Source organism: Cydia strobilella, chromosome 20 (assembly GCF_947568885.1).
Source record: "Cydia strobilella chromosome 20, ilCydStro3.1, whole genome shotgun sequence".
In the NCBI taxonomy this organism is placed as follows: domain Eukaryota; kingdom Metazoa; phylum Arthropoda; class Insecta; order Lepidoptera; family Tortricidae; genus Cydia; species Cydia strobilella.
In genome coordinates this window covers 4,138,100-4,151,421 of record NC_086060.1, presented here as the reverse complement: position 1 = coordinate 4,151,421, position 13,322 = coordinate 4,138,100, and the positions used below count along the sequence as shown (strand labels likewise).

At 36.7% G+C, this 13,322-nt stretch overlaps 2 protein-coding genes across 4 annotated transcripts in view; one reads left to right on the top strand and one right to left on the bottom strand.

Annotated features, from left to right (window-relative positions):
* LOC134750521 (serine/threonine-protein phosphatase 2A 55 kDa regulatory subunit B alpha isoform) overlaps positions 1-13,322 on the bottom strand; it is a 93,647-nt gene that overhangs the window by 53,765 nt on the left and 26,560 nt on the right. For all 3 annotated transcript variants that reach the window (XM_063685713.1, XM_063685712.1, XM_063685711.1), the window contains exon 2: positions 4,871-5,033. In XM_063685713.1, coding sequence (XP_063541783.1) covers positions 4,871-5,015 — 145 coding nt within the window. In that variant the 5' untranslated portion in view covers positions 5,016-5,033. The remainder of the gene's footprint in view (positions 1-4,870; positions 5,034-13,322) is intronic.
* Positions 4,181-13,285, top strand: LOC134750561 (cytochrome b-c1 complex subunit 6, mitochondrial-like). The gene is made up of 3 exons (XM_063685768.1): positions 4,181-4,274; positions 12,025-12,070; positions 13,113-13,285. Exons 1-3 carry the CDS (start codon positions 4,218-4,220, stop codon positions 13,271-13,273), a joined length of 264 nt encoding a protein of 87 aa, XP_063541838.1. The 5' UTR covers positions 4,181-4,217; the 3' UTR covers positions 13,274-13,285.

The following is a 13,322-nucleotide window of genomic DNA, read 5'->3' as shown; positions in this document are numbered from 1 at the left end:
GTATGCATGGTATAATGTTTGTGTTGTGTGTAATTTTGTGATAGGTTTCTTTCATTACATTTGCAATTTTCAACACCGACTCACATGTGTAAATTATTAATTTTCCCTACCTAAGGGGTCATTCATTAATTACATCACACGTTTAGGGGGGGGGGGGGGGTCAAGAAAATGTGACATATTGTGACAAGGGGGGGGAGGGAGGCACAAAGTTTGGGACGTCACTTCTTCTTCAGTCGGTCCCTCAATGCTGAGGATCGTGACATCATGTCCTTCTGTTGAAGATCAGGTTCCTCCATAGGCTTCTATTCTTCGCCAAGTGCATGGCCTCGTGCAGTTTTAATTGCATAAGTGTAGTGATTTGAGTTTTAATTGCATAAGTGCAGTGATTTGGGACGTCACTAACTGATTTAAATTATTTTATTCGCTGTACAGTTATACAAGTTTTTGGAACGGTAGTCATTGTTAATCATTTAATTTTCTTTTCTAATCTGTTTTGGGTTATAAAACTACTAATATATTTATTTTTTCAAAAATATTTAGATAAAATATTAATAATACTTAATTCAATTTGCCGATTTCATTGAAAAAATGTGACATCACACCAGGGGGGGAGGGGTTTGCCAAATGTGACCAAGTGTGACAAGGAGGGGGTGAGGTGTCAAAAAACCTCGAAATTCGTATGATGTAATTAATGGATGAACCCTAAAGGTTGTCTGGAAAAGATAGCCTTTTAGTATTAACACCACCTGGTCCGCCTGTGTTGTTTACCTTTACTTGTGTTGCTGTTATCTATACTTTTTTTCGAATGAAGTGTGTAATGAGTATTTGTACATACATACATACATATAATAGTGCCTATTTCCCGGAGGGGTAGGCAGAGACCACGGATTTCCAGTTGCTACGATCCCGATATACCTCTTTCGCTTCCTTCACTTTCATAACTATACTATATTCTTCATACATGCTCGCCGGTTTAGTGTTTGTATGCATATTAATTAATATCTTTATAGTAATGAAATTAATGTTTGCTAAATTTAGGGCTGTAAAGTTATTAAGTGTCCAAGATTTTAAAATTAATAATTGTCTACAGTAAATAAGTGTACATAGGTGATCGGTTGAGGAGGACACTGGCTCAATTGGCTGGAAGCTGGATAGGGCCGGAAGTAGCCGCTCAAGATTGCATCAAATGGATATTTTTTTCAGCAAACCCTATGTCCCTAATGAGGGAAATTCTCATCATCATAATCAATTTTCTGTTATATTTGGGAAAAAATGTAATTTGTAGAAATTAGTTCACACAACAAATGTTATTACTCTTAAAAGCATGCTCTGTGAATATGTGAAAAATCTACCAAACATTATTACTGAAAAATGAAAGGAAAAGACAATATGAAGTCTAAATTCACTGAACAAAAGGTCTTACAGAAAGGGTAGATGTAAAATAAAGGTATTTTTAAAGAATACCCTAGAATTTGAACAAAACAAACAAGGTATGATCTCTATTAATAGGTAGGTATGTGTTTACCTCCATTCAACTAAGCAAAAAGATTGCAAACACATGTAGGGAGACCAGTAAACCAAGGCAATCTTCATTGTATGTTACCTAACATCAACATCTGGCCACAATATGAAAAAAATCTTAGCTGTACTGTGTCTCAGGCAAATACGTATCGATTTAAGCGTTCATCTCGTATTTAGAAGGTTTACTTAAGTGTATTATAAGCCTTACATGTTAATGAATTGTGTGATCGACGTCAAACGCTAGGCGCTTCTCTGACCTTCACAATCAACAATTATTTCAATCATCTGTTACATTGCAAACAAGTCTCATTTACAGAGTTTTACACAAAAATATGACTTCAATAATGTAAAATATACCGTAATAACCGTTGCGAGAACCTTCCCCGTGCTCAAAACTCCAGTGTAACAGCGAAATGTATTAAGTAAAGGTTAAAAACGATCGGCTTTGTAAGTTGCGACAAAATAACCAAACACTTCCACTATGCTATGGACACTGTTATCAAAACACTAAATACAAAGATCACACCAATTACAAGAACATTGCATTTACCGTCGGAGTTTGAACGATAAAACATCTTCGACTTATTGCGATTCTCGATTCCGATTTCGCCCTTGAGTAGCGGGCGCTAAAAGTCACCACTTACCGGCCATGACAAAGCCCAGCACAAAAACTTAAGAAGTTCGATAGTTTTAGTACACAATCACTTCAATGTTTTGCTAAAACATCACATAGATTTGCAGATGAAAACAGATTAAAATCATTTCAACATTACATCGGTAAAAAGCAATGGCGTTCAGAAATACAACAAATTGCTACTGCAGAGTTCAGTGTTGCCAGACTAAAGGTTACAGTTTCTACTATTTCTACTATTTTTTTTCTGGTTTGAACTGCCATCAGTCGGTAACGACTATAATCAGTTTTGCTGTATTAAATATATTTTTTGGGTTTTGGAGACCATCGTCCAACTTAACCACTGCTTTCATTATGCACGATGTGCTTCTTTTTGAGTCTTTGTACTGTTTCAGTTTTGTCCAGTAATTTTGAAGCCAGTGGATTTGGATGCATTTTGCACGATGTGCTTCCTTTTGAGTCTTTGTACTGTTTCAGTCTTGTCCAGTAATTTTAAAGCCAGTGGATTTGGAGCTTGCCAGGCGCTCAATATAATTCTTAGTGAATCTTTTGATCTCTTCCTTTACGGTGGTCATGTTGAGATAGTCGTGCACTTCATCGTTTCGAGTGAACCAGGGAGCGTTGGCAATCACACGAAGGATGGCGTTCTGAGCTCTTTGAAGGCACATTATGTTACTGTCGCTAGCAGTTCCCCATAGTTGGATCCCATAGGTCCAGGTGGGTTTAATGATTGCGTTGTATAGGAGTAGTTTATTGTCCACTGAGAGGGTTGAGTTGCGAATTTCTACTATAGATTTTTTTTTCCACTAGTTGAGCGTTATTATAGTTTGTCAAAGGACTGTTTTATTTCTCTGCATGCTGCTGCATGCTCCGATTGTGCGTGAGCCTCGGTGAACAGCGCGCCACGGCTCTGTTATGCAGGGCTTTTAGCTTAGACCTTTGTTATTGTTATTAAGTAATACTAACTCATTTTAGTTGTAGTATCTTAGTTTTTAGTATTTAGTATTAATAATTTTAGTTTAAATTTTTAGTTAAGAACTTACTAACAATGACCTATGAGTTGTCTGAAAATAAACGCATTTTATTTATTTTAGACAGAGATAATAGATAATCATACTACCACCCAAAAGAAAAGGATGAGTATAGTTTTTTTTGAATGAATGATTTGAATGAATGAATGATTTATTTGCATATTTTGTTCTTGTTTACTGCCAATTTGGTTGGACCAACTATAAATAAGCAGCTATAAACTAAAAAATATCATATAATACTCATATCGACGCGATTGAATGAACAAACTCACAACCTACAAGTTTTTTTCTTTAAAAATAAATTTCTTTTGGAATTGTGCACGTATCTACTGTATAGAAACACGAATATAATAATAATTATATTATAGTTTGTCAAAGGACTGTCTCGTTTCAAACATAGACAGAGAGAATCATACTATCTTTGTCTTACACTAGTACTAGCACCCAAAAGAAAAGGATGAGTATAGTTTTTTTTGTTCTTATTTACTGACAATTTGGTTTGACCAACTATAATTATGTACTTCAACGTCTGATTTTTATTGAAACTATAATATTAAATACACTTTAGTAGATTTAATTAAAGCTAGTAACACTGGTCAATCAACTGTCAAATAGAAATATTTGTGTTGAATTGAGTCGTTTGAAAGCCCGCAATTCATTATGTAGATAGTCCTGCCATCTATTAACAACTTGGAAAATTACGACGATGCGAAGCCGGGCCGTATAGTTGGCAGCATTGTCGTTATTCCCGCCAACATTGTATGAATTCAATTCAATACATCTATGTATATACCATGTATATACTAAAGTTTTGATTGAAACCTTTGAAAACATTTATCTAAATTGAGGAATATAGGAGATTATTCTAACGAATTTTCATGTCATGTTTGATATGTATTTTTATTGCTTGCTGTCAGCATAATATACTCTTTTCATAATTTTTCTATCAGAATAAAAAAAATTGTCAATGTCAAACTTTTAAATTGTGCGGTGGTTATTATTTCCGGAGCCTTAATTTGTTGAGAAGTAATAAAATGGGTGGGAAAAAAGACGAGGAGGAAGAGGAAGAACAATTGGAACTATGGAGTGCAGTAAGTAATTATACCTATAAACTAATTTTCTTTTCTTTGTAAATATATTGGTATTGGTGGTATATTGGTCTGTGGTAAACGCACAGGTAACTACTGCCAAATCGAGACATTGGATACATTATTTTAGATCGCACGGGCATTTCGTTCAAACGGCAACAAATCGAATGCGATTTCCGAATTTTCAATCGCTTCCCCCCCTTTTCGCCCCCTTAAATGATGACTTCTGGGATAAAAACTACCCTATGTCCTTCCCCGGGACTAAAACTATCGTTATACCAAATTTCAACTAAATCGGTTGAGCGGTTTTAGTGTGAAGAGGTAATAGACAGACAGACAGACACACTTTCGCATTTATAATATTAGTATGGAAGTATGGATATGGATATATATGGATATATGGATATTGTATGGTATGGATGTGAAAGAGCGTTCATTTTAGACTTTCGTGGAAAAGGGTTCAAATTTTGTTATGATCAGTGTAGGGGCGCTCATTATTTGTGTATTTTCGTGGAAGAATAAATGTCCCTTTTACGCCTTTTAGTGTAGAAAAAAAGGGAAATGTCTGACGTCCCGCCTATAGTTATTTTATTACTCACCATTCTTATGCGAGTGGTCAAATATGACGCTCAGCTTGTGCAGACTGTTCTGCCGCGCCTCTGCGAACAGGCGTCGTTTGTTCTTTGGCGAGGACTGCGTAGCCAGCGGCGATACTACCATCGTGGTGGTCGCCATACTCGCCATTTCACCATCACAGTTGTTCTGGAAAAGGTGTAGGTATATTTTGAGCACTATGTTTTGCCGGTTGACATACAAATGTCAAAGAGAACGAAAATCTAATTAATATTGAAATGCGCAAAATGTTATCATAAAATAAATAAATTACAACTAAAATTAGCATTAAATTACATTTAAAATTAAAATGCAATTTTATTAATATACAGTTCAAACGCAATTAAAATATATCATCAGTCATGGTTATAATTAATGCTTATGTCATATGTCGTAGTCATCTAGGTACGCTAACGTACGATTTCCACCGATCGGGCGCGGGCGGCGTCGGAGCGCATTTCACATTTGTATGGCCGCAAGCTGGTCGGCTCTTCGAGGACACGGTCGGCTCCGGCCGGACGGACTTCATCGCGTCTGCCATAGATGTATGAAATGCCACTCTGGCGCGGCTTGACTCCAGCCGATCGGTAGGAATCGTACTTAAGGTAGGGCGTTTTCGTCCACTTGACGAAATTTGAATAGAAATAGAAACCTACATTGCTGCACAAATTTGGACTTATTGCAATTCTTAATGTGTAAATAATATATCTATCTACATAAAAATGATATTTCGCAAGTAGCAAATTAAAAATGAAATATAATATTTGCTAATCCGTCAAGTGGACGAAAACTAGAGCATGGACGGAAACTAGCGCAATGACCCTATCGTACTTAAGTGATTAGATCGCGTTCTTATGGACGCGGTCATCCGATCGGCGGTTGTAATGACATGTAATGAGTTTATATGCCAGCTACCACATCGATTTGACAACGGACATGCAATTCCTTAAATTACAACGGGCGCAAGCAAAAGCCAGCGATTTTACTTACTCAAATTTCTAGGCTATCTCGGCTTTACCCGTGGAGCGCCCTAATATCAGACGTGTAATACTAATTCCATAGCCATACTGTTGTGATACTTGGCGCTCCACGGGTTAATAGAGATATCTAAGGAAAACAAGGCCAAAGTAACTGAAACCTAATTAATTTTACGAAAACAATGCGTCAGTAAGTGCTAAACAAAGAAATAATATACGAGTAACGAGAACTGTCAATATAATTATGACATTTAGTTTGCCATTCGCAAATAATGGTTTATGCAGTGCGAAATCGTGTTGTGTGTGTTTGTTTGTGAATTAGGTGAACACGACAGGGGGTGTACTTACTGCAGATGTTTTGTTGTAACCTTTCAAAGCACTTAGAATTAATTGTGTTGGAGAAAAGAAGCCATGGTTGTGTCTACAAAAATCTGCTCCTTGATAAGTTTTTAAGAACAATGTATGAAAATTTAATAGCAATGAAAATTAGTAATTTTTAATGTAAAGTGGCTCTAAAAGTTTAAAAGCGGTCGAGATTGGAATGAGAATTGAAAATTGACTAGAACGTTTGCCTTTTTGGGCCTTTTATGTTTAATATGTATGATTTTGAACCCCAGACGCAAAAAGACCGGTTCTAGAATACGTTTGACGCCAATGTCTGTCTGTGGCATGCTCTCAAACGGATGGACCGATTTTGATGCGGTTTTTCACGTGAAAGCGAGTTTCCTTGCGGTGGTTTTTAGCTATGTTTGATAAATATCGATCCAGCAGTCTGAAGAGTATTAGCTCTTTTCCAAAATAATGTATAGCGTTTTTGTGCGTACGTATACATATATATATTACATCATTGGTCATCATCATCATATACTTAAGAGTAAGTCTCTTGTCGGTGGAGCAATTTCCATGTTTCGCGGTCCTCTGCCTTCTCTTTGACAGCCTGATACGACACGACGTTGAGTTTTTCCTTTATTTGATGCATGTACGCTCTCCTTGGTCTTCCCTCCTTCCTCTTTGCTTCAACTTTCCCTTCTATGATGTTTTTGATAAATTCGTCGTGTCGTATCAGGTGCCCAAGCATCTTTCCTCTTCTATTATCTATAGTTATTAACAAAGTCCTCTTTTCTCCTACTATACGTAAAACCTCTTCGTTGGTTTTTTTTTCAGTCCAACTGATCTTTGCCATTCGACGCCAGCACCACATCTCAAAAGCCTCCAGCCTCTTCCTATCACGTTGCCTCATTGTCCACGTTTCGCTTCCGTACAGTGCAATGCTCCAGATGTACACTTTTATGAGCCTTTTGCGTATATTGTCTGATATCCGGGCTTTAAATAGGCACTTCTTTGTGTTAAAAGCTTTTTTAGCCATCGCTATTTATTCTAGTAGTAATATCTTGTGTACATCTGGAATCACTAGTAATTATGCTGCCTAAATATTTAAACGATTTTACCTGTTCTATTGGACTATTATTTAAGTTGATTGGTTTTTGTCTTTGCAGGTTATTGGAGGTATGTTTTGAAGCTACAAGTATTTTAGTTTTCTTAATGTTGATTTTCAGTCCGAACTCGTCAAAAACTGTATTCATTTCAGATAGTAATTCTTCTAGCTGCCCAGGCGTATGTGCCAGTGCAGCGATGTCGTCAGCAAATCGGATAAACTGTATGTTCTTTCCATTAAATGTAACTCCTCCTTTTCCAGACTCTACAAGTTTCCTGATGGCACACTCTATAAAAATGTTGAAAATAAGTGGCGAAAGTGGACAGCCTTGCCTCACCCCTTGTTGGATTTTTGCTTTTCTTGTCTCTTCTCCTATTTCTATAGTAGCTTCTTGATTTTTATAAAGTTCAAAAATTACTCTACGGTCTTTATAATCTATTCCAGCTTCTTTTAAAATTCTGAACATTATTTTCCAATTTACTTTATCAAACGCCTTTTCTAAATCTATAAATGCTATATATGTATTCTGACTCATGTCTATTCTTCTATCTATAACCGTTCTCAACGCAAATATTGCCTCTCTTGTCCCTCTGTTTTGGCGAAATCCGTATCGATCGGCGCTTAAATATTCTTCTGTTCTTGATCTTATTCGGTTTTGTATAATTTTCAATAATATTTTACTGGCCTGTGATATTAGACTTAAGGTCCTATGTTCTTCGCATTTTTGAGTATTTGGTTTCTTTGGCAAAGTAACTATTTTAGCAGTAACATAATCTGTAGGAATTGTTCCAATATCATACATTTGGGCAGTGATTTTATAAATTTCATCTTTAAGTGGTTCACAATTGGCGTATTTTATGAACTCTATATAAATCTTATCATTTCCAGCTGCTTTCCCGGTTTGTAAACTGTTCAGTGCGTTATCAAATTCTCTTCTAATTATACACGGGCCTAAATCATCTAAGTCTACTTCTTCTTCTCTTTCAATATTGTCGTCAGTTAACCCTTCCCCTTTGTATAATTCTTCTATATACCTTTTCCAACGTTCTGCAACCTCTTTGTTGTCTAATAATATATTGCCCGCTTCATCCAGTACAACAGTACTCTTTGTTTTGTAATTTCTTTCTAATTGTCGTATAATATTATAGGCTTGATTCATATTACCCTTTCTTATGAGATGTTCTATTTTGTCACAGTTCTTAACTATTTCTCCCTCTTTTGCTTCTCTGCACATCGTAGTGATTCTATTAGTAAGTTTCTTATATCTATTCAAACTTTCATTATCTGTCTTATTCCTATGCTTCCTCCTCTCTATCATTAAGTCCATTATTTCTTTTGTTAGCCATTCTTTTCTCGGTATTATTTTTTCTCTTTCTAAGCATTCCTCTGCAGTATTTATAATTATGTCTCGAATATTATTCCATCTTAATTCTACACTAATATTAGGTTCATTATTATACGTATTATTTCTATATACTTCTACTTTGTTACCTAATTTATTACTAAATTGCACTTTGCTATCACTGTACGTTTCTTTTAGTTTACTGAGATCTACATCATTGGTAAATATCACAAATAGAATTGGGCCCAAAATGGATCCCTGTGGAACATCCTTATGTACAGCGGCAATTTTAAATTTAACGTGTGTTGTTGTTGTTGAAAGAGGGGTTTTTCAATTTTTTTAATTTAATAGTTATCAATTATGCTCCGACTTCCGGTACCTTGGGCCATTGATCCAAAGTGATGGAAGCATCAACCGTGAGGTGAAAAATAGAATAAATGCGGGATGGATGAAATGGCGACAGGACTCTGGAACAACTTGCGACCCACGAATGCATCTAAAACTTATGGGAAAAATTTACAGGACGATCGTGAGATCTGTTGTAATGTATGGGGGTGGTGGGCGACGAAAGTGACGGATGAAAGAAGAGTGCACGCAGCGGAAATGAGAATGTTGAGATGGATGTGTGGAGTGACGAGAATGGATCGCATTAAGAATGAGTATATTAAGGGAAGTTTGAAAGTAGCACCGGTAACGGAGAAGATGAGAAGTAGGTTAGCGTGGTATAGGCATGTGATGAGGAGGGATGAATGCCATATAGGCAAAAGAATGTTAGGAATGAATGTTGATGGACGGAGAGCGAATGGTCGACCCAAAAAACGATGGCTGGATTGTGTGAAAGAGGATATGAGAAAGAAAGGAGTGAGTGCGGAGGTGACGAAAGATAGAGGAGAATGGAAGAGAACAACATGTTGTGCCGACCCCACATAACGTGGGATAAGGGCAGGAAGGAGAAGTTACATCAATTAAATGGTTGAAATATGAACGATCTAAAAAAAAATTGATATTAGTAAAACTAAATTAAGTAAACCACATCATCATTAAAATGAGTTTACGGCACAACTACGTTTCCGTAGTGGACACGCGACGTGATACAAATCGATTGTAATTTGTAATGTATGGAATTATATTTAAGATGTCACATAACTTGCGTTGCGAGACCTACTCTTGTTACAGTTGTTATGCATACGCGCATGCACGATTACTTACAGACTTGCAACGCAAGCAATGTAACTTTCGGCATATAATTCCATTCATTAGAAACCGTCGTTGATGACAATTTATTGTTCACCTCAGCAGCTCGAAGAAGCCAACTTTCGTCACTCCCTGGAGTGAGGAAAGTGCGACTTTCGTCACTCCAGGGAGTGAAGAAAGTGCGACTTTTCCCTCGCTACGCTCAAGATTCTAACTTAGAATCACTCGCTTCACTTGTGATCCAATTATAGAATCTTTCGCTTACTCGGGACTCAAAATCAACACTCGCAAGAAAATCCAACTTTCCTCTCTTGTTGCACAAATAACTATTACGTATATTAGGTTGGTAATAATACACGGTCAAAATGTTGCTATGTGATTAATCGAATTAACTACCGTCCCCTGCCCCACATACTAATTAGTTTTGCCATTATTGATTACAGAAACCGCAAGAATGCTCTCAATGTCCTAATTAAGATTTAACACGATCACAAACAGAGCCTTCTCAGTGATAATCTGTCATGAACAAGTTAATAATCTAATCACGTCTCCCCAGTGGATATAATTTAACCGAAGTTAAGGGCTTATAAAGCCTAACTTTCTTATTTAACCCTTATTCTCATAAAGGAATAGGTATCATTTTTCAATAACATGTGTTATATAATAAAATAATTATTACTTAAGTACATAAGTTGTTAACTATTGTCCACAGCAGTGATAACGTGTTTTTTTTTAAATCTAGGTTCTCGTATCACACGAATATTCATAATAGGAAAAGCGGAAATCCAGCCAATAACTGTCTATGTGGGTTAAATATAATTTATTTTAATTTAATAATGAGCGCGAAGTTGTAGAAGGCGTTAGGATGACAATTTAGGAAAATTAGGCCAAATCTAATTAAAATAAAACACTCACACACAAACCTGGTGACATACAGACGGACAGACGAACAGTGGAGTCTTAGAAATAAGGTCCCGTTTTTACCCTTTCGCAAACGGAACCCTAAAAAATAGTAAGTAGCTATTTCGTTGAGTTTTTATCACAGCGAACTTACACTGGTCTTAAAGGTTACCTCGCTATTGGTGCTTAAGTCCTTTATGCCAATTTCCGCCATAAAAAATTATATCTATCTAACTATCAAATCTGCTGCATACACAGAAGTGGCTGCATAGGAGAACATCCGACCGGACATACGAAAGCGTGTTTGCCCTGAAACGGAGACCTTCTCGAAGACTCGGTCAAAAATTTATTCACCATTTAAGCTAGACCATGTATAAAAATGTAGGGAATAGGTACCCTTCATGGGACTTGTTATTTCCCATCAGTACTGCAGCGCGTCGCATCAAATCGGAAAAAATCGGTTATGATTGGGATCGCTCATTAAACTTAATCAAGCCGAATGCCACTTCCATTTACTCACATTAAATTTTAATTGTTCGGTGGTTCCTTTTACTCGACAATTTTGTTGGTACCTAATTTGATAAAAAATAAATTAAACCACGTGACTCGGTCATTCGGCAAGTAGGTACCTATAATTTTGTGCGGAATTTTGTCTTTGGCGGAATGACTGATTTATACCCTTTTGACCTACTGAGAGTCTGAGACGTTAGATGTCGCCTAAGAAATAACTCGCGTTTTGGTAAGAAAACTGATGCATAGAGTTAGCACTCTTTACTTATATTTCTCTATGGTCTGAGCGGCGTACGTACGTATACAAATACAAGACCCTAAGTGAGAGTTCGTGCCCTATGACGATGACGGTCTTTCCTGTAATAAATTGTATATGCCGGTGACCTTAAATTAAGATAATAAATAATGATATACATACTCAAATAATAATCATTTTTTAGGGGAGCAACACAACCCATAATTTGATTTCTTATTAAATTAATTACGTACTACTATAAATATTTGCGCCAAATTGTAATTAATCGTGTAATTGTATTTAATTCAAATTTTATCAGACTGAGTGACATATATATATCACTGACAAATATTTTCACACGTCTATCTTGACTGAATGTATAATGGGAAGCAATGTACCTATAAATTAAGATCTTATGTTACCATATGTTCATTGTGAATAAACGATATCATTCATTCATTCATTCATTCATTCATTCATTCATCCTTCATCATAACATGATATAATGTACCAGTCCCCAATTAATTAATTATTTTTTCTCATTTCAGGAGGCGAATGACCAGTTGGTCAGAGAACGTGGAAAATGCCTGACACGTACGTAAACCTATTATGTGTTACAACTGTAATGCCAGCACCACACTTCGCTGTATTTGGCAAATATTCGTGTTGCATTCCTTTTGTTTTGTATGTCAAAGGAAAGAGATGCAACACGAATATTTGCCAAATAAGGCGAAGTGTGGTGCCAGCATTACAAGCTTTTATTTAGTTTCACCTGCCCTGTTGTCTGTGTGTGTCTGTCTGTAATCTAATAATCTTGCAAGTTAAATTTGACCCACCTTCCGATGAAGCTGAAAATTTGCATAGGTACATATTTAAGTCGGGTGCAATGCAATATTACAGTACTCATCGAGCTGATCTGATAATGGAGACAGGAGGTGGCCATAGGAACTCTGTGATAAAACAACGCAACCGAATTGTGTTTGGGGTTGTTAGAATTGTCTCGATGAGTATTAGTTGCCTGTGGAAAGAAAAGTACAGTCAGTGATAAAAGCTTGTATCAACAATTAAATTTTTTCCCAAAAAATGTATCAGTTGGATAATGACTACCTATTGCGGGTTATGACTATATTAGTCTATGTATGTATGTAAAATATACAGGGACAGGTTAGTTGGGTCCCGCGGGACCTTGACACCTTTAGGCCTTTATAATTGAAATTATGGAACTTCTTTAACTTAAATCTTGATACAGTCCGTGAGAATAAAACGTCAGTGTTCGTCACTGCAATGTCTATGTCATCTTTAAACTTTAAAGTCATTATCAATAGAGGTGACATCATGATATGATCGACATGCTAATGCCCGATAGATGACACTGATGCATCAGAGTCATTAATTAAACGAGTTTAACAGCTTGTGATATAGTGTCCGTAAATCTGTAAATTCGAAGTGTAATCGACAAAAAAAATGTAGTGCTGGAAAAAAGGAGCTCACAGCAGAGGTCTTCTCGAGAAAAACAGAAAAGGAGTGTACAAAGTGGCAGGCGTCCTTAGGTCCAGGTCCAGGTAACCGCTTACTATTAGGCGGGCCATATGCTTGTTTGCTACCGACGTAGTATTAATAACAGTTTTCTTTTTAGAGAACCATCACGTGCAAGTGATCTTTAAAGAGCTGGAAGAATGTCAGAAACGAGTGAAGGGTAAGGACTACACAGCGGAGACCTGCCACCAGGAGATGAAGGACCTGATGGAGGCCGTGGACCACTGCGTTGGCGACAAGGCGTTCCTTTTGTTGAAATAAATCTTTTACGGTGTTTATGCTTTTCTTTCTTAACATGTTCATCCCAGCC

Bases quoted from the DNA above. Each gene is read 5' to 3' on its own strand.
- LOC134750561 (XM_063685768.1), top strand. From the start codon at position 4,218: ATGGGTGGGAAAAAAGACGAGGAGGAAGAGGAAGAACAATTGGAACTA. The intron at 4,275-12,024 runs GTAAGTAATTAT...TTCTCATTTCAG, and splicing joins AATTGGAACTATGGAGTGCA to GAGGCGAATGACCAGTTGGT. The intron at 12,071-13,112 runs GTACGTAAACCT...TTTTCTTTTTAG, and splicing joins ACGTGGAAAATGCCTGACAC to AGAACCATCACGTGCAAGTG.